This window comes from Scyliorhinus canicula, chromosome 1 (genome assembly GCF_902713615.1).
Source record: "Scyliorhinus canicula chromosome 1, sScyCan1.1, whole genome shotgun sequence".
NCBI lineage: Eukaryota > Metazoa > Chordata > Chondrichthyes > Carcharhiniformes > Scyliorhinidae > Scyliorhinus > Scyliorhinus canicula.
In genome coordinates, this window is record NC_052146.1 from 132,598,878 (window position 1) to 132,625,517 (window position 26,640).

General features: G+C 47.2%; 1 protein-coding gene across 4 annotated transcripts in view; it reads left to right on the forward strand.

Annotated features, from left to right (window-relative positions):
- LOC119967526 (protein argonaute-1) overlaps positions 1-26,640 on the forward strand; it is a 175,913-nt gene that overhangs the window by 93,799 nt on the left and 55,474 nt on the right. For all 4 annotated transcript variants that reach the window (XM_038800218.1, XM_038800199.1, XM_038800209.1 and 1 more), the window contains 3 exons: positions 2,809-2,931; positions 9,038-9,171; positions 23,559-23,743. In XM_038800218.1, the coding sequence (XP_038656146.1) occupies positions 2,809-2,931; positions 9,038-9,171; positions 23,559-23,743 (442 nt within the window). The remainder of the gene's footprint in view (positions 1-2,808; positions 2,932-9,037; positions 9,172-23,558; positions 23,744-26,640) is intronic.

The following is a 26,640-nucleotide window of genomic DNA, read 5'->3' on the forward strand; positions in this document are numbered from 1 at the left end:
GCCTTAATACACAGCTAATTCCTGATGCACAATTTAATTTGTGTTTTTATTTTTTATTTTATCCCCCATAGATTTTGAGTACCAGTACCCAAATTTGTTTTTCCACTTAAGGGGCAATTTAGCGTGGCCAATCCACCTACCCTGCATATATTTGGGTTGTGGGGGTGGGGCCTACGCAGGCATGGGGACAATGTGCAAACTCCACGCAGCAGTGACCCGGGGCCTGGAACAAACCCGGGTCCTTGGCGCCGTGAGGCAGCGTCGCTAACCACTGCTCCACTGTGCCACCCAATTTAATTTGTGTTTAAGTCCACTGCATGAGTAATAAGAAAATAGTCACGTTTTTACTTTTATTTTGCAGTTTAGCTCATTAAAACCAGATTGTCGGTAAGATGTTAATTGACTTCATATAATAAGAATTTACAGCACAGTAGGAAGTCATTTAGCCATTGTTACGGATGCTGCTCTTCAACTGAAGCTAATTGCTCTATCCCTATTTCTTTGTTTGCTTTATTCTTTTTCAAACTATTGTATCTCAGTTAAAATATGCTTAAGTCTTGCCTCCATAGCCATTTATGGTAATGCTTCCACGTTCAATTATCTGCATGAATATATTTCTTCGTACTCTCTGACCCTTCTGACAGTAATTCTGAGTCTATTGCCTTTGTTCCACAGGAAACAATCTTTCACTGTTTACATTTACAATCATAATTTTGAAAACCTGTATTCAATCCCATCAGCTTTTTATGCCCCAGCAAAGAAGCACCAATTTTTCGTGCTAGCTAAACCAGGCATGTGTGCTCTGCCCAAAGTCCAGTCCTTGGTTCATTGTCTGCTGGTGCCTCATCCTGATTTGTTTTCTTGAGACTTTTTCAGTGATTGAACCAGATATAAATCTCTAGTCAATCTTCACAATGTCCTTTCCAAGGCTATAATGTTATAATAAGTACTGTACTATATGTAATGAACACATTTCAGCCTTAGTCTCCACAAACTCCAACATTGAGAAGCTCATAGCAAATAGGCCTGACCATCCACCTCTTCATTTGCCAGTCCTTGCAGGCCAAGCCTTGAAAACAACCTCCAAATATTCCATCCACAAATAAACTTTCACTCCTCCGGCACAAGTCAATTTCTTGTCTATGATGCTCTCTGCCCATTATTGACATCTGCTCCTTCAGCCGTTACACCCCAGTTCTTAACTCTTTATGGTCCTGGCCTCCCTAATTTGTTACTTTCCTCATTTTCTAAAGCTTTCTAAAAACTTTGCTCTTGGATTGAACTTTCTACTTCACTCCCTGATAACCTCTAATATCTGTGTGTTGCCTCTTAGCTATGTCATCTGCAAACGTGTCAATTTCCATACACACACTGATGTACTCAGCATGGTTTTTGTTATCTATCGGACTGCTTAATTGACTTCAAGTTGTGGGTGAGATGGAACATTCTGCAGTTCAACATTAGCAAGACCGAGACTTATTTTGTCTTGTCACAAACATAGCACCTGATTCCGTCCCACATATATGCTGCTTACAGAAGTACGGTTGATGTCAATAGTGCACCGAACTTTGTTGTCCTGCTTGGCCCTTAGCTGAACTCCAGTCTCACATTGGGTCGATCAAGACCCCTTTCATTTCTTCAATATATCCAGCCTTCATCCCTGTCACTATTGAAATCTTTCTCTGCTCTCCTTTACTCCTAGGCGGCATTAACTTTATTGATTATCTTCCTGGCTTCTCAAAATAGCATCCAATAGAAATTCTAACTTATCCAGAGCTCTGGACACTGAATCCAGTTTGCTCACTTTTTACTCTTGCCGTTGCCAACTCCCCACTGGGTTTCGATCTCCCATTGTATGCATTTCAAAATTCCTGCCTTTCTCTATCAATCCATGGACTTACTTCATCTTCAAACCTCTCGCTAACACTGACATGCTGTGTCCCCTTCTACTTCATCAGTGGTGACAGAGACTTTAGCCATCATGCCCCAGCATTCCAAAACTCCCTTGCCACAATTCTTCCCATTTTCAGAAGTGTCCACTTCTTTCCTTTTCTATGGTTTTAATCAGCTTCCTTAACTCAAAATGCTGCTCTGTTTCCAATTTGTTTTCCATGAAGCATCTTTTCTGTAGAGAAAATGGGCAAATAAATGAATCATCATAGAATCCCTACAGAGCAGATGGAGGCCATTCGACCTATCGAGTCTGCACACACCCTCCGAAAGACACCCTACCCAGCCCACACCCCCAACCTATCCCCATAACCCAGTGACGCCACCTAACCTGTTAGGCACTGAGGCAATTTAGCATCCACCTAACCTGCAGATCTTTGGACTGTGGAAGGGCAGCACGGTGGCGCAATGGGTTAGCCCTGCTGCCTCACGGCGCTGGGGTTGCAAGTTCAATCACGGCTCTGGGTCACTGTCCGTGTGGAGTTTGCACATTCTCCCCGTGTCTGCGTGGGTTCTGCTCCCACAACCTAAAAAGATGTGCAGGCGAGGTAGATTGGCCATGCTGAATTGCCTCTTAATTGGAAAAAATGAATTGGGTACCCTAAATTTAAAAAAAAATCTTTGGACTGTGGGAGGAAACCAGAGCACCCAGAGGAAACCCAAGCAGACACTGGGAGAACGTGCAAACTCCACACTGACCGTCACCCAAGGCCGGAATTGAACCTGGTGCAGTGATGCAGCAGTGCTAACCACTGTGCCACTGTGTCCCCCCCCCAAATGTGGAAATTTAAAAATATATTTTTATGTTGTAATATTTGCAGCCATGGGCTTTTATACTAATTGACATTTTATGTGCAGATGAAGAATGCCAGCTACAACCTTGATCCTTACATTCAGGAATTTGGGATAAAGGTGAAAGATGACATGACTGAGGTTACAGGTCGAGTTCTGCCAGCACCGATTTTACAATATGGTGGCCGGGTAAGTCACAACTGTGTCCAGATCTTCATGTTAAAGCAGTTAGGTACATGGCTCAAATAGCAGGACAGTAAAATACTGTGATTAAGCTCTATATATCAACAGTTGCTTGTGATATTGTCAGTGTCGTGTAGAGTAATTCAGGACATTTTGATCCATGAATGGAGTCTATGCCTAATCTTGAAGGAAAGTACTTTATGTCCCAGTATAACCGTCACCTTACTGATAAGTCATCAAAATAGTGAACCTGTTCCTTCTGCATGCTCGAAAATCTGAAAACTATGCAAGTTGTTAGACGTATTGCAGGTGCATTAACTTTCCCTACGGCTCTGTCTTAAATGGACTACCCAGTATGGAACTGAACAACGCAGAGCAACATGATTTTGGTTGGGTAAAATGTTGCCGTTACTGGAAATTTAAAAAAAAACAGGAAACATTGGAAACATTCAGACAGTGAGATCCAGTTCTGAGAATAATCCCCCAAGTCTAAAATGCCTCATCTGTTCTCTCGACAAATACTGTCTAACCTGCTGAGTTTTTTCAACTATTTGCTTCAGGGCTGGAATAAAGAAATTAATATTCATGTTCTTTCATTTTAGTTTTTAAGGGGCAATTTAGCGTGGCCAATCCACCTAACCTGCACATCTTTTGGGTTGTGGGGGTGAAACCCACACAGAGATGGGGGTGAATGTGCAATATTCAGGTTCTTGATAAAATCCAGTGACCCCCTGTTGAAAAGAAATGTGTGCGTGCATGATTTATACCATTTGATGTATCCATATGCTGTATCAACCGTTAAACATAGAGAGTCCTGGAAACACTTTGCAGGCGACACATGGTGTGTATAGAGATCAACAATTAACATAGACATTTTACAGCACCGAAGGGGGCTATTTGGCCCATCATGTCTGTGTGACTAAAACATAGTTATCCTTAATCTTTCACCAAAGGTCATCGACCTGCAATAAAAGCTGTTTTTCTTTCTCTACAGTTGTTGCATAACCTGTTAAGTGCTTTCAGCACTTTCTGTGGCTATATTGGATTTTCATCGCTTTCAGTGTTTTCCTTTCGTTATATGAAAAGTAGCCACTTGATTAAAATAGTTAACACAAATCTCGCTCCCATGAAAGGATGGGAGAAGATGGAATTGGGTTTGGTGATGTCCTTGATGTACCCATCATCTTTCCACTTCAGAGAATTTGCAGGAAAAAACATTGGTTATTTTCCTAATCTATCTTCTAAACAATATTTTTCCATACCATACTGTAAGGGAGATGGGAGTTATGTTGACAATCCCATTTGTAACTCACATGAGCCAAAATTAGAAAATTTAAATGGGTTTTAGGAAAGTCCTTCTGAAGAATGCAACTCTTATTTATTCTAAATAAATCTGACTAATCCAGCTCTTCACACTCAGCGTATGAATTTGAAAATTCTGGCCATTGTTTCCAACCTGGATATGAAAACAATAAGCAGGAATAAACGGGTCTTTTTCCAAATGGCAGGCAGTGACGAATGGGGTACCGCACGGATAAGTGCCAGGAGCTCAGCTATTCACAATATATGTTAATGATTTAGGTCAAAGAACTAAATGTAATATCTCCAAATTTGCAGATGACACAAAGCTTGGTGGGCGGGTGAGCTGTGAGAAGGATGTAGTGATGTTTCAGTGTGATTTGGACAAGTTGGGAGTGGGCAAATGTATGGCAGATCCAGTATAATGTGGATAAATGTGAGGTTTTCTGTTTTGGTAGCAAAAACAGGAAGACAATATTATCTGAATGGCTAGAAATAGAGAGAGGGGAATGTGCATCAAGACCTGGATGTCCTTGTCCACCAGCTGCTGAAAGTAAGCTTGCAGGTACAGCAGGCGGTAAAGAAGGCAAGTGGTATGTTGGCCTTCATAGCAAGAGGATTCGAGTACAGGAGCTGGGATGTCTTGCTGCAATTATACAGGGCCTTAATTAGACCATAGGAATATTGTGTGTGGATTTGGTCTCCTTGTATGAGAAAGGATGTTCTTGCTATGGAGGGAGTGCAGCAAATGTTTACCAGATTGATTCCTGTGATTGGGGGACTGGCGCATGGGGAGATATCGAATCGGTTAAGAATGTAGAAGAATGAGATGGATCTCAAACCTATAAAAGGCTGGACGGTTAGATGCTTCTAATGGCGGGGGAATCCTGAACCAGGGGGCACTCAAAACTGTGATCGCACAAGAGTTTCCTTTATGAGTTACTGATTTAGGCAAAGTTAACACAAAGTATTAAAACTCTTTTACACGAAGTACCAAACCTCACGGCTGGACTTGGATAATATCTGTTACAAGGTTTCCCTTCCGTCTCTGTCCGGGCTCAGGGGTTTTTTCATGTTGATTGTTCCTGCAGGCTATTACTATTGATGCCTCCGATGTTTGTCTTTTATCCAGATTCTGCCAGCATTGATTGGGCTCACAGGGTCGTGGCTAATCAGTGTCCAATCTGAGGCATAACAATAGCCGCATCTTAACATATCCATTGACGATGTGGCAACACTGCAGATCACAGCAGCTTCGCCACCCACACAGTTCTTAGGTTTATACCTAGTTCGCCTTTTAAAAAATTTAGTGTACCCAATTAATTTTTTCCAATTAAGAGGCAGTTTAGTGTGGCCAATCCACCTAATCTGCACATCTTTAGGTTGTGGAGATGAAACCCATGCAAATATGGGGCAAATGTGCAAACTCCACACAGACAGTGCCCCAGGGTCGGGATCGAACCTGGGACCGCGGCGTCGCGAGGCAGCAGTGCTATCCACTGCGCCACCGTGCTGCCCCTAGTTAGCCTTTTTGACCATCCAGCTTTGCTGGTGTCTTGCAGATACCCATCAGGCTAATCTGGGTTCTGCTGCTTCCTTCCTCTCTTCGTTGCTTCACCACAGCAGAGTTTATGCGTTTGTTCCTACTGTGTTGTAGCTGCCAGGTGGCATGGTTTGGGACAATTTCCATAGACCGATGTGAATTTGTCCCCTTTTCAATGAGGCCTTCAGAGTGTCCTTAAAATGTTTTCTCTGTCCTCCATGAGATTTATGCCATCCTTAATTGGGAAATGAGGATCTGTTTTGGAGGTTTGACATGGAGATACAGTGTCTAAAGCAGCAACGCTGATCAAGTTTGCGATACTAGAGGAGTTGGGTCTGGTACCGTCCAAGCAATCTCAGATGTCAGACAAAATTGTGATTAGTAGCATCTGTCCGCTCTGCACGTTGCTGAACAGGGAGCCCCATTGGCACTGGATCAACTCCGAAAACCATGCACTGACAATGTCAACTCGGAGTAAATCCATTTCATCCTTCTGCTAATGTTTGGCTGGTGTCCTTGCATGCAAAGCTGAAAGAGACATGATGTAGCCCAAAGTCCAGTAGAGGAGAATTCAGATGGAAGAAAAACTATTAATACAAGAGCTGAGCATACAGAGGGAGGAGGGCAACAGCGAGTTAAGCTGGACAATATTAAGCATGTAAGGCAGCACGGTGGCCGAGTGGTTAGCACTGCTGCCTCACGGCGCCAAGATCTCTGTCCGTGTGGAGTTTGCACATTCTCCCCGTATTTGCGTGGGTTTCTCTCCCACAACCCAAGGATGTGCAGGGTAGGTGGATTGGCCACCCTAAATTGCCCCTTAATTGGAAAAAAAATAATTGGGTACTCTAAATTTATTTTTAAAATATATTAAGCATGTAGATTGCCAGTCTCTGACTGAGATGGCAAAGCCTTTGAACCCCATTTGAATCTCAAAGCTGGATTTCACTGCTTAAGTGCCAAATGGATGACCAGACTTCACTGTGGCATCAAGGTTTAATTTGGATTTGGGAGAGAGAAAGCTGTCCCAGCTGTTTTGCCTTACCATAAACCCACCTTCTGTGTCCTAATCTTTCATACCTCACCTTTCACTGAAATTTACCAATTAGAATCCATAGAATCCATACAGTGCAGAAAGAGGCCATTAGAAGATTGTATCATTAAAATGAAATAGATTGAAGCAAGTTTTGCACTTCCTTACGATGTCATTCTCTTGGTCACCTGAAACTAATCTCTGTTATTTCTTTCCCCCACTTGAAGTACCACCCTTTAACACAAATGCACTTCTTGGATGACTACCAAGAGGGTGGTACATTATTTTTCTAATTAATTAATTACTTAATTAATTAATTAATTAATCATCTTTATTGTCATAAGTAGGATTACAATTACGCTGCAATGCTGTTACTGTGAAAAGCCCCTATTCGCCACATTCCGGCGCCTGTTTGAGTGCACAGAGGGAGAATTTAGAATGCCCAATTCACCTAACAGCACATCTTTCTGGACTATTGGGAGGAAACGGGAGCAACTGGAGAAAACCCATGCAGACACAGTGAGAAATTGCAGACTCCTCACAGACAGTGATCCAAGCTGGGAATCGAACCTGGGACCCTGGAGCTGTGAAGTGTTATGGGCCAGGGTTTCGAGAACCCCAAAGTGTATCATGAAGTTCACCCGACCCACAATTTTTAATAGATTGTGGTTATGGGGAACACACGGGCTTACTCTGCAGGTGTAATACAACAGAAATCTACAGTACTTTTAAAGTACAATGTTTATTTATTAAACCAGTTAACACTTTATAAACCCACAGTAAACATCTTAACAACTATCAACACCAATAAATCCCCAAAGAATACAGTACTCTATAGATAACCCTTAATAAATTCCCAAACAACATCCAGAAGACAAAAGATACTTTTTAACACAGAGAAAAGTTTTAAATTCTCTACTGAGAGCAGTTATCACTCTGAATTTACCAAATGATTCAGAGATAGTCTTTAGTTGGCAGAGACATCAAAATTACACCTTCTTTGGCTGACTGCAGCTCTAACACTAAAACAAAACTAAAAAACACACACACCCAAGCTTTTCCTCAAAGCGAAACTAAAAAGCAGAGCCAGAGCTCAGCTCCATCCACACTCTGACATCACTGCAACCACTTGAACAAACATTTCTTAAAGTGACATTCCCATGACAGAAGCAACTGTACTAACCACTGCTACCTATTAATTTTCTCTATTTCAAAAATAGTTCTTCGTGGTGCAACATCTTGTGAGTAATATATTATCCCTATAGAGTAACATACAAAGAGCTGTTTATGAAGAAAGATATACTGGTATATCTGGCAATTTAATAAGAAATTGGGGGCAGCACCTGGCACAATGGTTAGCACTGGGACTACGGCGTTGAAGACCGGGTTCCAATCCCGTCCCTGGGTCACTGTCCGTGTGGAGTTTGCACATTCTCCCTGTGCCTGCATGGGTTAGGTGGATTGGCCGTGCTAAATTACCCCTTAATTGGAAAAAAAATAATTGGGTACTCTAAATTTATTTTTAAAAAATAAATTGTTTTTTTGCTGTAGCTAGTTATCCATGTCTATTACCATAGCAAAATATTGAAACATTTATTAAGCTCAAGTGTACATGCACTCAGATCTTTTGGAGTAACAAAAGGCAACATGTTGGAGGATCAAACACAGCTTTTCAGAGTGGTGGAGTAGAGCAACACTGAGCCACCACCAGAAAAAAAAAAGATTTGGAGTATCCACTAGGCTGCATGTGGTCTTTGACCAGTGTGCAAGAAGCCTGGAAAGAAGGTGGGATACCTGGATATTCTGTCTAATGATTAGGTCAATTTAGCAGTCAGTTCAAAATGTACTGTTGTCTAATTAGCTGCCTTCACTTTATATTACACCTGTTAAACCAGTCTGGGCTACCATCGAAAAACCAAGAGGCTAATCGCTTCTCAGCCTTTTGGCTAAGATGAGCGTGAGGTCAGATGTAATGCCTGGATCTGATATGTCTCTCTTGTGAAGACCATGAATTGGATTCAATTTGAATTGTTTTTTGGAGCAGGCAAGGAGCTGGATTAGGGGTTTGCCCCTGTCCACGCTGGCTTTTTAAGAATAAAAAAAAATTTCTGTCCATGCCTATAAACATTCCAATGGCCGCGCAGAATGGTGCTGTACATCAAAATGAAGTAGTGACCTTGCAATAAAAATAAAAATCTAGAGATCCTCTTAAATTGTTACTTTTCTTTTGTGTTTCACAGAACCGAGCAATTGCTACTCCAAATCAGGGAGTGTGGGATATGCGTGGCAAACAGTTCTACAATGGGATAGAGATCAAAGTCTGGGCTATTGCCTGCTTTGCACCACAGAAGCAATGCCGGGAGGAGGTGCTGAAGTATGGAAGTTTCATCCTGTATATGAGCAATTATATAACACCTTTAGCATCCTAGGGATATGCCAAAGCACTTCCCAGTACTTTTTAAATATTGTCAGTTAATCTGTTTTTGGTGATATTAGTTGCAAAATGAATGTTGGCCTGGACAGTGACAGAAGTCCTCTGATCTTGAATAATGCTTTGCTCTACTTTATATCCACCATTTGAACCATCGTACTGATGCCAGCTCTGTGGAAGCGCTATCCAGCAACGGTCAATGGACTCGAAACATTAACCATGTTTCTCTTTCTGTAGATACTGCCAGAAGTGCTGAGTTAATCCAGCATTTTCTGTTTTGAATTCAGTTTCCCTGATCTTTCCTCAGATCAGTATTTGTTTCCTTTCAAGTATTTTTCCAGTTCTCTGTTAAATGTTACGACCATTGAATCTGCTTCAACTCGCTGTATTTTTTTTTAAAAAAGCTTTCTCATGTCATTCTGTTTCTTGTTCTAATCACCTTAAGCCTGTGTCTTCTGTTTACTGACACTACTGCAGTTAGAAACCATTTCTCTTTATTTACTCTTTCAGAACTATTCAGAACTTTAAACACCTCTATCAACTTTCCTAATCTTTTGTGTTTTAAGGAGAGTAACCATAGCTCCTCCAGTGTTTCCACATGACTGAAGACCCTCATTCCTAGTAAATCTCTTTGGCACTGTTCCAATGCTATGACATCTTTCCTAAAGTGTTTGACCAATCTATTGGAACTTCTTGAGAATGAAACTATTAGGGTGAATAAGGGGGAGCAATAGGAGTGCATTTGGATTTTCAAAAGGAACGAGACATGATACCACACAAGAGGTTCTTCCACACAATCAGGATTTGTGTATTTGGGACTAAAATATTAACACAAATTGAGGATTGGTTAATGGACAGGAAACAGTGAAGAAATAAATGGGATAATTGAGTTGGTGGGCTGAACTAGCAGTGTACTATAAGGGTGCATACTTGGAGCTTAGCATTTATAATCTGTATCAATTACATAGGTGAGGGAACGGAGTGTTGCATAGTACCAGGTATGCTAATGATACAAAGTTAGGAGATAATATAAGCAGTGAGGAGCATCCAAAAGAGAAAGCAGGGTGGATATGTAAGGTTGTTTGGAGGAAGTGGACAAAACATAGATGATGATGTGTGAAGTTTCCCATTTTAGTCAGAAAACTTACAAAGTAAAATATTCTTCAATGGTAAGACTGGGAAATGTTTGCATTCGGGAGAAACTGGATGTCCTTGTAAATGTTTTTAAAAATACATTCTTGAGATGTGGATGTCCCTGGCTCAGCCAGCATTTATGTTCCATCTCCAGTTGCCCTTGAGAAGGTGGTGGTGAGCTGCCACCTTGAACCACTGAAGTCCATGGTGTGTAGGTACACCCACAGTGCTGTTAGGAAAGCAGTTCCAGGATTTTAATCAAGCAACGATGATGGAACGGTCATATATTTAAATTCGGGATGGTGAGTGGCTTGGAGGGGAACTTGCAGCTTATGTGTTCCCATGTGTCTGCTACCCTTGTCCTTGTAGATCAGTGTTTTTCAAACTTTTCTTCCTAGGACCCACTTTTGCCAACTGGCCGATCGGTCGGGACCCACTCAGTGTTCACTTAGCCAGATCCTTTATGGAATGTAGAATGGAATTGAGCCCCAGGAATTTGCTCCAGCATCATTTGTGGAATGCCATTAACTGCCCAATGAGCTGAATGTGGATTCTGCGTTATGCCCTCCCTTCCACCCCCAGCGACACCTACACTAATACCCGCGTCTTCTGTCATTGTTTCTAAAAACGGTTGATTTCACCAGTTTGAAAGTTTGTTTATTCCACTTTTGAGGCCACATTTTTGATGCCAGAAGCCCGGCAGTGCAGAAGGAGGCCTTTCAGGTCATGGAGTCTGCACCGACCCTCTGAAAGAAAGTCTACCTGGGCCTACTCTCCTGCCTTATCCCTGTAACCCCACCTAATCCGCACATCTTTTGAGCAGTAAGGGGTAATTGAGCGTGGCCACTCCACCTAACCTGCACATCTTTGGCCTGTGAGAGTAAACCCGGGTGCTCCTGTTATTCCCACGTCCCGAAAGACGTGCTGTTAGGTGAATTGGACATTCTGAATTCTCCCTCTGTGTACCCGAACAGGTGCCGGAATGTGACGACTAGGGGCTTTTCACAGTAACTTCATTGCAGTGTTAATGTAAGCCTACTTGTGACAATAAAGATTATTATTATAATTTTAAAAAAACTTTCTGCAAAACTGAGACACATCACTGAAACTATAGAATGATTACACTGCCTTTATGTACAAGCTTGAAGCTTTAATTGCTATCATCCTCCATCACTGAGGGAGGTTTTATCAAAGACCATACAGTTTGGGCAGCCATTGATAATTGTTACCTGGCTGACTGCTGCAGATGTGAGTGTGTTTCCACAAAATATTAACACAATGGTCCTTTTAAGAGAGATTTCCAGTGAAGTTATTTTGCTGGTGATATAATTTCTTGATAGATTAGTTTCTGCATGCAATGCTAACTATGACTGGGAAGTAATTTTTTTTCCTTTGTCTTTTCTTGTCATGACGCATCAGTTGCGCTTTTTCACAATGGTGTATTCAAAACAAGAGATAGTTTGATTGCCATTGTGTCGATGCTGGGCGAGTGCTGCGCTGTTCCAATGCACCATATTTTTCTGGAGACCAGGAACCAATGTTTTTGTCAGCCTTGTCAGGAGCATGCTTCCAAGTCCACAAAGTACACAAAATTCTACCCTCGACCCCCATCCAAACACACGCGACCCTTCTGACACGGGTCATGACCCAGACTTTGAAAAATCCTATTCTAGATGGTAGCGGTTGTGGTTCTGGAACCTTCTTTCTCAGGAAGCTTGGTGAATTTCTTCAGTGCATCTTGTAGCTGGCACACACTGCGGCAACTGTGCGGTGGTGGAGGGAGTGAATGTTTGTGGATGGAGTGCCAATCAAGCAGGTTTCTTTGTCCTGGAGGGTGTCTAGCCTCCTGTGTTGTTGGAGCTGCGTTCATTCAGGCAAGTTGGGTGTATTGCATCACACTTCTGACTTGTGCCTTGTAGGTGGTGGGTGGGCTTTGGAGGAGACGGGACTTGAGTTACTCAATGCAGGATTCCTAGCCTCTGATCTGCTCTTGTCGTCACCATATTTATATGGCTAGTCCAGTTCAGTTTCTGGTCTATGGCAACTCCCAGGATGTTGATGGTGGGCAATTCAGTGATGGCAATGCCATTGAATGTCATGGGGCGATGGTAGATTCTCTGTTTGGAAAAGGTCATTGCCTGGCACTTGTTAACCAAAGCCTGGATATTCTCCAGATCTTGCTGTTCTTGGACATGGACTGCTTCAGTATCTGAGGAGTTGCAAATGGTGCTGAACATTGTGCAATCATCAGCAAACATCCCTACTAACCTTATTAACCTTATGGTGGAAGAAAGGTCATTGCTGAAGTCGCTGAAGATGGTTGAGCCTAGGACACTACCCTGAGTAACTCCTGCAGTGATGTCCTGGAACTGAGATGTTTGACCTCCAACAACCACAGCCGCCATCTTTTGTGCTGGTGATGGAGAATTCTCACTGAATCCCATTGACTCCAGTTTAGCTCGTGCTCCTTGATGCCACACTTCGTCAAATATTGCCTTGATGTCAAGGGCAGTCATTCTCACATAAATACCAGAAACTTAACGTACAGGTGCAGTAAACAATTTGGAAATTCAATAGTATGTTAGCTTTTGTTACATGGATAGAATGAGAGAGTAAATAAGTCTTACTACAAATATGCAGGCTACTGGTGAGACCACACCTGGAACACTGCGAGCAGTTTGGTCTCCTTTCCCACGAAGGACATACTTTCCCTCGAGGGAGTTCCACAAAGGTTTGCTAGACTGATACCTGAGATGAGGGGATTGTCCCATGAGGAGAGATAAGTACAATGAATGAGAGCTGATTGAATTGATAGTGTAAATGGAGATAGAATGTTTCCTCTTGGGAATCTAGAACATAAGGTCACAGCCTAAGAAATCAGCCATTTAAGATTGAGATGAGGAAAGATTTCCTCAACACGTTGTGTAGCACTGGAATTGTCAACCCCAGAGAGCTTTGGATGCTCCATCTTTGAGTATATTCATAAGACAAGGGCCAGTAGGGTTTTGACATTTAAGGGACAACGTGGGAAGGTGGTGTTGAAGTCTAAGATCGGTCTTGATCTTGTTGAATAGCAGAGCAGACTCGTAAGGCCAAATTATCTATTCTAGTCCCTGTTTTTTTTCATAAATTTAGAGTACCCAATCCATTTTTTCCAGTTAAGGGGCAATTTAGCATGTTCAATCCATCTACTTGCACATCTTTGGGTTGTGGGGGCGAAACCCATGCAAACACGGGGAGAATGTGCAAACTCCGCACGGACAGTGACCCAGAGCCGAGATCGAACCTGGGACATCGGCGTTGTGAGACTGCAGTGCTACCACTGCGCCAACATGCTGCCCTTAGCCCCTGTTTTATATGTTATGCATTTGGTGCCTGTTCATAGAATCCCTACAGTGCAGAAGGAGGCCTTTGGCCCATCGAGTCTGCACCAACCCTCCGAAAGACCACCCTACCTAGGCCCCTCACCCGCCCTATCCACGTAGCCCCTCTTAATCATTGGACACTAAGGGAAGAAATCAGAGCACCCAGAGGAAACCTACAAAGATATTGGGAGAACGTGCAAACTCCGCAGTCACCCAAAGTTTGAATTGAACCTGGGTCCCTGGCGCTGTGAGGCAACAGTGCTAACCACCATGTTGCCGTATCCCTAATCAGCTCCTTCCTCCCTTTGAATACCCTATTACTCATTCATTATGTGTTCATAAAATACTTTTGAGTTCCCTTTTATGTTAACTGATAATCTATTTGAATACTCTCTCTTTTCTCATTCACTTTTTTTTTTCGATTGCCTCTGTACTTTCCATATTCCGCTTCTTTCTTTACTGTGTTGTAAACTTACGAGCTTCCCTTTTTTGTCTTATTCAACCCTTTATCTCTTTAGCCACCAAGGAGACTTCAGATTTCAAACCCTTCCTTTTGCCTCTTGTGGGACTGTCTCTACTGTGTACCCATACCATTTCCCCTTGAAGTAACAACAGAAAATGCTGGAAATACCCAGAAAGAGAATGAATGTTTCAGGTCGATGACCTTTCAACAGTATTAGGAAAGATAGATGTGATCAGTTTTAAGCAAGTGAAGGGAAAAGAGTGGATAAAAGAACAAGAAGGAAAATGTGATTGGGGTGGGAGTTCTGAGAGATGAGTGTTTCAGCAGCGCATCGACAGAGTTGAGCGATGTTCCCGAAAGTTACTTTTGATTTTAATCGTTTACCCAAGTGATGTAGTTTGCTTATCATTTGCCTGTCAACCAGTCCCGAGCTGGAATTTAGCAAAATCACAAATGTCAATTTTGACTGACATTCAACTTGATTTCAGCAGCTTGGTGGGAACTCGTAAAAGATCATCTCTTTCTCCAGTACTCCAAGACCTTACTGGAGACATGGGAAAGACATGACCCAGATATTGCAGCACACCCCATCTGCCCAAGCTAAACTGAAATAATTTAACAATTGAAACCCAAAATGAAAGGTATTGCTGGGATAGTAAAAGCACAATTATGCAGTAAAACTAATGACCTGCAGTACAATGGAACATATATGTATTCGGTTTCATGTTTCTCACCCCAAATTCTCACTTAACAGGGTTCTTTGCTCTGGGTTCAACCTGTTACCCCAGCTGAACCATGGATTTTACTTCGAGCAGCTGCTATGTATTAATATGCAAATTTAACACTTGCCGTTAGATGTTTTTCTGTATTACATTGTACATTTGCGAATTAATGGCCTAGTGCTTCGGTCACAAAACTTTTGCCGACCCGGTGGTGGTGTGTGTGTGTGTGTGTGTGGGGGGTGGGGGGACAGGGCAGTGTCCGGTAAGCTGTTAAAGATCTGGGGTGGGGGGGATTCTCTGCCGGCTCTCGCCAGAATCAGCGGACGTCAATTTGATGCCGTATCGCAATTCTCCGTCGCACCGATAGCGGCATCAATGCATTCTGGAACGCCCATACAGTAAACACCATTTGTATTTCATTAGAAAGCCTGACCTGGTAGGCCTCCAATGGGCCTAATTCCCAACGGCCAGGTTCCCCTGTGCTTTTAAAAATTGTGAAACCGGTGTTGTGGATGATGGAGGAGAGAGAGGCAATAGGACACTGAGAGGTGCGACCATGGGTTGACAAGCCGGACACTGGCTGGGGTGGGGGGCGGGAGTGGTGGTGGGTGGTGACGGGGGAATGGGCCGTGTGGCCGAGGCGAACCACACGGGACTGGGGCAGTGCCCAGGCATGCAAAGCCATTAACGCGACCTGCAAGGCAGCCATCTTGCTGCACACCCCAGTGAGCACCCACCTTGGCTCCTGGTTCTGCAGAGTAACACCGGCCGTATGGGTGTTCCTCCGCACCCCACCCTCTGCCATGCCCCCCACCACTCTCCGGCCAAGACCAGCCGGAGGCATCACGCGACCTACCCAAGGGCAATGCCCACAATAGCTCCTACAGGGGCGCCAGATGGAAACGTAGAGTGTGTGGCTGGCAAGGGAGGCGGCCAGGGGTGGTGGGAGGGGGGGGGGGGGGGGGGGGGGGGACAGCTAACATGTCAGCCTTTTATCCCCTGCAGAAAATGGAAATTAAAGTACAACCAGCAATGGTGGCCTTCCTGCTCGTCGCCGCATCCCTGCACCTGTACAAACTGCACTGCTCGAGGAGGAGGAAGCTGCAGCAGTAGAGCTTGCAGCAGCGGAGCATGCCCGAGTGGAACCGCATGAGGCCTCGCGTGTACCGGCAGCACCTGTCGTTCAGAGATCTGCTGTATCAGGCAATCCATCGAAGACTCTGAGCAGGATGACAGTGCAACATATCTGCCAGATTAAATGAAATTTAAATTGCTTATTGTCACGAGTCGGCTTCAAATGAAGTTACTGTGAAAAGCCCCTAGTCGCCACATTCCGGCGCCTGTTAGGGGAGGCTGTTACGGGAATCGAACCGTGCTGCTGGCCTGCTTGGTCTGCTTTCAAAGCCAGCGATTTAGCCCTGTGCTAAACAGCCCAGATTATGACGCACCTGACACCATTGGGGAATGGGGGAGGACACCCCGGTCCAGGTTGCCGTCTCAGTGACGGTCGCCCTAAACCTTTACGCCATGGGGTCCTTCCAGGCTCCATGGTGGACCTGCCCGAGATCTCCGAGCTCAATGCATAGGTACATCCGCGCCGTAATGGAGGCCCTATATGCCCATCGGCTCAATACATCCATTTCAAATGGACCTAGCCCGCCAGGATGTCTGGGCAGTGGGGTTCGCTGCTATCGACGGGATGCCCCGGATTGAGGGGGTGATCGTCGGGATGCATGTCACCCTACGAGCTCCTGCAGAAGATAGGCCCGACCCGGTAGGTCTCCAATGGGCGCTCGACTGCTGCAGCTTCCTCCTCCTCGAGCAGTGTCAGCTTGTACAGGCGCAGGGCTGCAGCGACGAGCAGGAAGGCCACCATTGCTGGTTGTACTTTAATATCCATTATCTGCCGGGGATAAAAGGCTGACATGTTAGCTGTCACACACAAAGCAAAAGGGGTTCCAGTCAGTGAACGTGCAGCTGACATGTGACTCATCAGATGCACATCTGCACCCGATACCCGAGTCTGCACCGAACAACTTAAGCCCTCACTTCCACCCTATGCCCGTAACCCAATAACTCCTCCTAATCTTTTTGGTCACTAAGGGCTGGCCAAGGGCATGGACAACAGTTTCCCCCCCCCCATCACTGCCTGTAACCCCCTCCTTCTACATACCTGCCACCCTACAGGATGCGGGCCCTGGGTTGGCAATAACACCGGGTCAGCTCAATGAGATGGAGGGTGATGACAACCCGCTCTGCGATGAGCTCTGGTGCTCCATGTCATTTGACAATGTCTGACTCCTGCCCACGGGAGCAGTTCCCACCATCCACCTGGGTGATCCCCGCATGTAAGTTAGTTATTCCATTACGCGGTCCCATTGGATCCTGGGTGGCGCTGGTGGTGTCGCCCATTCCCGTCTCTCACCCACACCCCCTCTCTGGCCAGCCCAGACCAGCTCAGCCTTCACACCCATCTGTCAGAGCACCGGGGCAGGTTGTAACAGTGTTAACTGATGTTTAATGTGCACAACTATTTACAGATCCTAGCCCCTAGCCCTGCACCCGTGCCGTCTTAACTGGTGTCTTTCTGGCCTTCCGGGCCCCAACGCTATGACTTGGAGAATCCCCAGACAGTACATCAGGAGTGGAGGCTGCCTGCTGTGATTCTTGCCCTGCGACCTGGGTCCCGTTGGCCGGCGTCTTCTGGGACAGCGGGTATGGGTGGACCCGATAATGCCCAGAATGCGTGGTGCTGCCCTATTCTGCCTGCTGCACATCAAATGCGTCAGGGAGAGGTAGTTGTGGGGGGTGGGGGGGGGGGGCTGAAGAGTCCGAGGCATTGTGGTGTTCTGGCACCTGCCCTACAGGGGTCACCTGCATGGGCCCCATCGCTTCCTACTCACTCGGGATGTCCGATAGGCTACTCCATGCGAGTGGAGCTGTTGCCTGAAGCTCCCCTGCCACCTGGTGCTGCCAGTCCTGGAGACCCATTCTGGTCTCGACCAGGGTCTGCATGTTCACGACCATGCAGCACAGGGAATGGACCACTGCCACATCACGCTGCAACTGTGCCACCACCTTCTGGGTTTGTGTCAGCCAGTGATTACACCACCTCCCTCTGGGACTAGGCCACCTCCCTCTGTGTCTGCGCCATGTCGGCCAGCGCCTGGGCAATGTCACTGATATTCCCAGCCATGGCTGGCTGTGACTGTGCCACGCTCCGAAGCACCTGTACGGTATGCCCCAGGTCCTGGACATTCTGACCCATAGCTAAAACCCTCAACTGCAGTGCCTCCACCACAGATGCCACCTGTGCGGTGTTAACCTAGGTGGCACGCATGGTCGGCACCATCTCCTGCTCCTGCACACTGTTGGACTCCTCCAACTGCACCTGTACGTGTTGGATGCTCGCTGACAACCCCTCATATAGTTCCTGGATCTGTGACTGCATCTCCACGATCGATGGGACCATCGGCCCGCTCCCGTAGGCGAAATTGGGATCTCGCCGTAGCATGGCGAAAAACCAATTATCACCACTTAAGCCCTATTTCTATACAGTTAACGAGAGCCACCCCTTATCCAACAGCCTCCCGTCAAACAGCGGTCTCCACAGCAAGTGGAGATTAGCTGGCACAGATTAGTACTGAAAAACGTGAACCTGGCGGAAGGACTTCTGTGGGGAGGTGAGTAGCCATCGTTGCTCATAGTCAAAGAGCCCGAGGGTGCTGGGCTTGCCATCCAGAGCTCGGCAGTGGCTGGGGGGCCCTTGGCAGAGGTGGGCTGCCGTGGTAGGGTGGAAGGGAGGTACTGGGAGGGGGGGGGGGGGGGGGGGGGGGGGGTTGCAACCACGTGGGGAACCACCATGCCAACCCTGGACTGTGTGCACCCGTTGCAGGGGCAGCTCCTGTCCTTGCCCGTCTGCCCCACCGACTACCCATAACCCCCACCAATTTCCGAGATCTCTGGCGTGTGGCTCATAGGGAATTGGCAATTGTGGTTAAGTGAGCACTTCACACACCTAAGTGGATTTCCGTGGGTGGATGGGCCATGCAGCATGTGGGAGTCATTCCCAGCATCCCAATGACACCTTGCTGCAAGGACACTGTATTTGAACACTATGGGAGGCAACACCACACACGCAGCATCCAAACACCCAGGGGATGGGACACAGCTCCGGGGACAATTCTCGTCACCATACTACCAGAAGGATGTGGAGGCTTGTACTTTGGAGAAAGTACAAAAAAGGTTTACCAGGATGTTGCCTGTTATGGGTTGGGTATTAGCTATGAGAAGAGATTGAATGAACTGGGATTGTTCTCCCCAGAGAGACGGAGGCTGAGGGGCGACAGGATAGAAGTTTATAAAATAATTAGGTGATAAGATCAGTTGGAGGCTTTTTCCCAGGGCGGAAATGACAATTCCAAGGGGGCACAAGTTCAAGGTGATGGGGGAAAGGATCAGTGGAGATGTGTGGGGAAAGCTTTTTACACAGAGGGTGGTGGTGGCTGCCTGGAATGCAATGCAAAATGAGGTGGTTGAGGCAGATGCGTTAGCGACCTTTAATAGATCACCTTGGGTAGCACAAGTGGATAGCACTGTGGCTTCTCAGCGCCAGGGTCCCAGGTTCGATTCCTCGCTGAGTCGCTGTCTGTGCGGAGTCTGTACATTCTCCCCGTGTCTGCGTGCGTTTCCTCCGGGTGCTCCGGTTTCCCCCCCCAGTCCAAAGACGTGCAGGTTAGGTGGATTAGCCAAGCTAAAATTGCCCTAAGTGTCCATAAAGGTGAGATGGGGTTATTGGATTAGTGGGATAGGGTGGAAGTGAGGGCTTAAATGGGTCGGTGCAGACTCGATGGGCCGAATGGCCTGCACCGTATGTTCTATATTCTAATACTTATCTGGATAGGCAGATGAACAGTCGGGGTATAGAGGATACAGGCGGTTGGTCTAGATACGACACGTGATCGGCGCAGGCTTGGAGGGCCGAAGGACCTGTTCCTGTTCTTTGTTCATGTCCACGGTCGGAGGGTGGGTGAGTTCCACGGGTTGGGAGGGGAGATGACTGGAGAGATGGGTTTGGAGGTTGGCACACATTGTGGAAGAAAGTGACAGAGGCATCATACTAGTTGTACACAAAGGTGTTTATTGTGTTTTACAATTCTCACACTCCCGATGGTGCTGGCCGCTCCCCCTACCCCGGTGCCCTCCATGATTCTCCATGTGCTTTGCCTTTCTAGCTCTACCACTACATCTAAGTGTGTTCCAAGGATGCACCTCTGAGGTGGAGGCAGCCAGCTGCTTATGCCCCGTGGCCTTCAATGCCCCTGGCGGGCGTGCACTGGGGGCTCTGAGGCTGGAGGCCCCCGGTTCACTTGTTGATGGTACATGCGCAGCCGTGCCCGTCCTGTCCCGTGTCCTGGCTGAGAGTAACAGCCTCATCAGAGGGGTGGATCTCAGAAGAGCTGGTGGCCACCGTCACCACTCCATGGAATGGATCCAGGTTGGCATTCAGTGTCCCTCCTCCTGCTTGGTGCCCATAGGTCCCTGGGGTTCACCTTGGGACGGAGGGGCAGCTGGCCCGAGCCCTTGCTGCCCCAGCATCATTTGGCCCTGCCAGTCCTGGCGGTTCCCCATGGTTTGCACCATGGTGTTGACGCCCTTGATGATGCTCCTCAGTGACTGAGACATGCTCTATAGCATCTCTGCAACGCCCACCTGTGACTGGGACAATCTGCACTGCTTTGGGCATGCCCATCTGAGACTGCGACATGTCCTGCAGAACTTCTTCAGGGTCAGCCTGGTACTGGGTCACATCCCCCAGCGAGCCGGACATTCTGCCTAGACCCTCCGCCAGGGCCATTACTGACTGCACAATGTCTTGGACACCTTCACTAATGGTGCCGGCGTCGTGCCCCAAGCTCTCCACTGTGGTCGCCGCCCTAGCAGTGTTGGCCTCTGTGCCTCGCATTGCCGGCGACAGCTCCTTGTGCCCATAGCCTCTGGGACTATGGATCTGCTGGAGTGACGCTGACATCTCCTGCTGAATGTCCCGGCCACACCCTACCATCTCCATCTGCTCTGGGATGATCTCTTCCCCACGCTCAGCATCAGGCTGGGACCCAGCTGGGTCCTGGGATCCAGCAGACCTCCGACTGCTGTCTTGTCTGGGGGTTCCTGCCTCCATCTGATGTACATCAGCAGTGTGGTGCTCACCAGGTTGTGCCCCAGAAGCCTGATCACTAACACTTCCCACTGAGGTGAGTGTGTCTATGCTTGTGTGGGGATGACAGCTGTGACGCGACTACTACGGTGGCATCCTCGGAGCTCTCCTCAGAGGTGGTCTCCTGGGAGACTGAAGAGGGTGCCACCTGAGATGAGCCGGCATCGTCGGATGGAGGACCTGCAGGAGAATGAACATGTCGTCAGTGGGAGGGATTGGTCAATCAGTAAACTCAGGTTTGACAGTTCCTTTGGCTGGGGCCTGGTAGTTGCTCAACTCTGCAGCGTCCACCAGCCTCCACATTGGTGATCGCCCTGTCCTCGGTCACACCAGTCACCTCCAGGGCACGCTCCTCAAAAGTAGAGAGTTGGTGGGCAGAACGGTCTCTTCTCTGGGCGTGGTTTGGGGGGGGGCAAGCATTTGTTGATGTCTACTCACTTGTGCTACCCGGTGTAGGTCATTGTCCTTTTTCCTGAACTGGAGAACAGTCTTCCTGGTCTCACTCCCCAAACTCACTTGACCGCCACCTCCTCCCAAGCAGCACTGGCTGCCCTATGGCTGACCCTCAGGACCCTCGAGGTAACAGGACATTCCTCCTGGCTTTCACAGCATCTAGTAGCCTCCCCAGGTCTGCATCCCTGAATCTTGGGCCGGTCTCCTGGGCACCATTGTTGCCAGCTGTCTGTGGTTGGCTGAGTAAGTGCTCCTTGACCTTGTTAGCGGGGGGACTGGCGAGCCTTCATTTGCGGCGAGAAGCCCGTGAGGCCTCATTAAGTGGACCATATTAACGTTGAATAGCGTTGCTGGCCTCGCTGGACTGAGTGCTGGGAAGCTCATGGTAGTTCCTGCTTGCTATCACACTTAGAAATATTTCCGGAAAATCATGCCTGATTTCTCAGGAACGGAGAATCCCGCCTCTGGTCTTTTAATGAATGGGTGAGTGGCTGAAACTGGGAGGTTGTTAAGTCGGTTCTGTCGAGGAGGTATTCACGTGGTCAGAGTTAAGTGGGGGGGGGGGGGGGTGAATTATGGGGACGAGGTGTTGGTTGTGGTGTTATCCAGCTGTTAAACCAGGTTTTAAAATGTCCAAACATTTCCAGGGCAAATATGCAGGTAAGTCCCGTATGCCTAACGCAAGTCTCTGCTCGGAGCTCAAGGGTGGAGACTTTTCTGGAGGGTAGCAGGGAATCAGCCAATCAGAAGTTTAAACTGCCTGGGAAATTCTCACAGGATTGCGCATCAGGAACTCAGTCATACATCTACTCGCGTACAGTCCCATCCCTGACAATCTAGAGTTTGGAAGACTTGGGCCATTGTAAATTAACAGGAACAAATACTTAGCTCTTCACTCTAAGTATTTTGCACGTCTACATTTTTTGACGTAAAATGCTTGTGTCCTGCGTTATAAAGGGCTATGTTATAAAGTCTGTTTCAAGCATGGAGCAAGGGAGTTAAGGTTGCTTAAAACTGGCACAGTTTTGGTCTGTTATCAAACAAATTGAACATCCATTTTGTTTGTGAGCACCTTAATGTGAATATGGGAGGCAGTGGCATGGTGGTAATCCAGAAACCCAGAGTCATTCTCTGGGGACCCAGGTTCGAATCCCACCATGGCAGATGGTGAAATTTGAATTCAATTTGATGGACGGCACGGTAGCACAGTGGTTAATACTGTTGCTTCACAGCTCCAGGGTCGAAGCTTCGATTCCCCGCTGGATCGCTGTCTGTGCGGAGTCTGCACGTTCTCCCCATATCTACGTGGGTTTCCTCCGGGTGCTCCGTATTCCTCCCACAGTCCAAAGATGTGCAGGTTAGGTGGATTGGCCATGCTAAATTGCCCTTAGTGTCCAAAATGGTTGGGTGGGGTTACGGGGATAGGGTGGAGATGTGGGCTTCAGTGGGGTACCCTTTCCAAGGGCTGGTGCAGGCTCGATGGGGTCTCCTGCACTGTAAATTAAACAACCCAGCGTGAAGAATTGTTTCCTTGTGCAGACCCTGCTTCCTTCTATTCCAGCACACAACTTGCATTCCAATTCGATGTCTACCTTGATTGCTCTGCAATAAGCAGCAGATTAGATTAAAGTAGGAAATACAAAAGACAACTACATATGTCACATTTAGGAGTACTGTTTCCAGTGCTAATCATTATTTAAAGATTTTTTTTTCTGTTTTAAATGCTGTTAGCCACAATAAGAAGGAGGAAACCATAATAGCAGCAAACAGGGCATCAGAATCTTCCATATATTTAACATACTTTCCTGCTTGCATGGCAGATCCTTAAAAAAAAAAGCACAACAGATAATGTCCACAGAGCTCAGCATCTCGTCTCAATATTTTCGGCAATCAACTTATTTTTACATTGAATATTTTCTTAAATATTATCTCATTGTTGAATACCGTGCTGAAACTTTTGGCTTTCAATGATACAGGAGTTTTACTGACCAGCTACGAAAGATATCAAAGGATGCGGGTATGCCTATCCAGGGCCAACCATGTTTCTGTAAATATGCACAGGGAGCTGACAGCGTGGAGCCGATGTTCAGGCATCTGAAGAACACCTATTCAGGACTCCAGCTTGTCATTGTCATTCTACCTGGGAAAACACCTGTCTATGGTAAGTTATAGAAGATTAGTTTGACTCTTGAGTCAATTGCTTTTGAAGCCTTATGGCACCACCTGGTGGCAAACACAAACTGATTATTTGCTCCCACCAATCGTGTTCCACAGGTCTCATTATGTTCAGTTAATTCTATTGAGTAACTCAGCGAGTTTAAGGAATAGCTACGCCTGACTTCTGGTGGTAGCCATGGAGTGAGTGGTCGCTTACTTGGTAGCTTCCACTCGTGGTGGACCTTTGGGACCTTTCTCCCCGACTTATGGAGGATTTGATCGGTAATAGGAGACTGGTGAGGTGGAGGAGAAGAATCCCCCACCAGTTTATGGATTGTGGACCAGAAGTGGTCTGAAAAGGAGAAATCGTTGGGCAAAGAAGGGAGTGGAGTCTGCAGCACAGAAAATCATGGCGGAGGCTCAGGGACTGGGATTGCTGGCCCAGTGGTCAACGGAGCAGCTGGTGGAATTCCTTCAGGAGAGTTTTGCTAAGCAAAGACGAGCGTACCCGGACCCGATTGACCGGGTGGAGCAAAGATTGAAAGCCCAAGACCAGGCGATCCAGAAGGTGGAAGAGGCGGTGGCTGAGCACGAGGACCAGCTAACGCGATGGCGGCGGAGATGGGACTGATGAGGGACCACCAGAAAAGACTGAAAGAGAAAGTGGGGGACTTGGAGAGCAGGTCGCACAGGCAGAACCCAAGGATCATTGGCCTGCCGGAGGGCAGCAAGGAATCGGGCACGAGGCATATGCGACGCGTACCTTCCAGAAGCTGTTGGGGGAAGGAGCGTTTACTCGGCCCTTGGAGATGGACAGAGCAAGCAGAGCGCTTATGAGGAAGCCGCAGATGAATGAGCCGCCGAGGGCGATGGTGGTACGAATGCACTGATTCCTGGACAAGGAACAGATCTTGAGGAGGGCCAGGCAGACGAGGAGCTGCAGATGGGAAGATAACAAGCTGCGCATTTACTACGACTTGGGTGTGAAACTGGCCAAAAGAAGGGCGAGCTTCAATAAAGTTAAATCAGCCCTCTTCAAGAAGGGGGTGAAGTTCGGCATGTTGTACCCAGCTCGTTTATGGGTCACCTACTCGGGTCCAGAACTTTATTTCAGGACTTCGGCTTGTGACCATGGAGTGATTGGTCACATAAAGGGCTGTTCCTGTTCAAAGGCACAGAAAAGGGCTCTTTTTACCCAGATCCGTGTGGAATTTTGATGAAAAGGCGTAGGTGAATGTTAGAGGAGTAGTTTACCCGTGGAATGGTATGTCTTCTGATCACCGGACCCGGCAGAAAACAGAGGTTTGGTTGGAAAATTGAACCAGTCTTGTGCTTCACAGACAGTCTCTTTCAGCATGCAGGCATGGGAGGGACAAGCTTGAAGGCCCCAATACAGGAACTGATGACTTTTGTCAAGGAGGAATTCCATAAACAGAGGAAAGAAATGCATGAGGATCATGCAAAGGCCATTGAAGAAGCGGTGACACCCCTGAATAGTTCTTTGGAACGGATGGAGAAGTGTTTGGAGGTGCAGGGGTCACAGATTCGGGAGATTGAAGGAGTGATCTCGGACCACAGCGATCGTGTGGTGCCTCTGGAGGCGGAGGTGGGGCTCCAAGGAGACCTCTGTAAAACACTGAGGGCAAAGGTGGAGGAGCAGGTGAATGCCTCGAGAAGGCAGAAACTGTGAATAGTGGGCCTGCCTGAAGGAGTGGAAAGTGTGAGTGCCACGAGGTATGTCTCGAGGATGCTGGTGGGACTGGTGGCATGAGGGGTGCTAGATAAGGCACCTGAAGTGGACCGAGCACATAGGTCTCTGAGGCAAAAGCCTAGAGCTGGGTAGCCGCCGTGGGCGGTGATCGTGAGACTCAGTAAATTTGTGGTGAAAGAGAAAATTCTGTGGTGGGCCAGGGAAAAGCGTATCTGCGATTGTGAAGGAAATAACTTCCGGATTTATCAGGACATCGGAGCCAAGTTGGCAAAATGGCAGGCAGGTTTCAACAAGGCCATGGCGGTGCTGTACCGGCGGCAGATCAGGTTTGGGGTGCAGCACCCGTCGAAATTATGAGTGACGTTCGGAGGCTGGGAGTATTATTTCGAGACCCCAGAAGCGGCCAAAGACTTCATTAAGGAGCATAAACTGAGGGAGAACTGAGTGGACAATGCTTGTGAACCGAGGTGCTGGCACTATGTAATGGTCGGGAGCATGTTTGAAGTGGTGTAAGGAGTTGTAGGGGTGAAAGGTTTATGTGATGATGGATGTTCCCACCCTCACTCCCTGTTTTATGGGACTGTTTGTGTTTAACATCTTTTGGTTTGCTTTTGGAGAAGGCTGATTCAGAAACTGAATCAGGCTGAGATTGGCACATGTTGCGATTGAGTTTACCCTACTCAGGGCTTCCGCCCATACCCCGTCCTCCATCTCCTCGCCGAGTTCCTCCTCCGATTTGAGTTTCAGCTCCTCCGTCTCGGGCTCTTCCCCCTTCATGAGCACCTTGTAAATATCCGAGACTCTACCCTCTCCTCCTTCTCCTCTAGAGACTATGCTGTCCTGAATCCCTATTGGCGGGAGGCATGGGAAGGATGGGACCTGTCTGCGTACAAATTCCTGCACCTGTAAGTACCTAAAGTCATTTCCTCTTTCCAGCCCAGCTTTCTCCTCCAACTCTCTCAAACTCACAAAGTTCCCCTCCAGGAACATATTGCCCACCCTCCTCACCCCCGCCAGCCACCATGTTCGAAACCCTCCATCCATGTTCCCGGGGGCGAATCGATGGTTATCACAAATTGGAGCCCAGACCGACGCACCCACCTCCCCTACATGCTTCCTCCACTGGCCCCAAATCTGCAGGGCCGCCCCCACTACTGGACTGGTGGAGTACCTGGCCGGCGCAAGTGGTA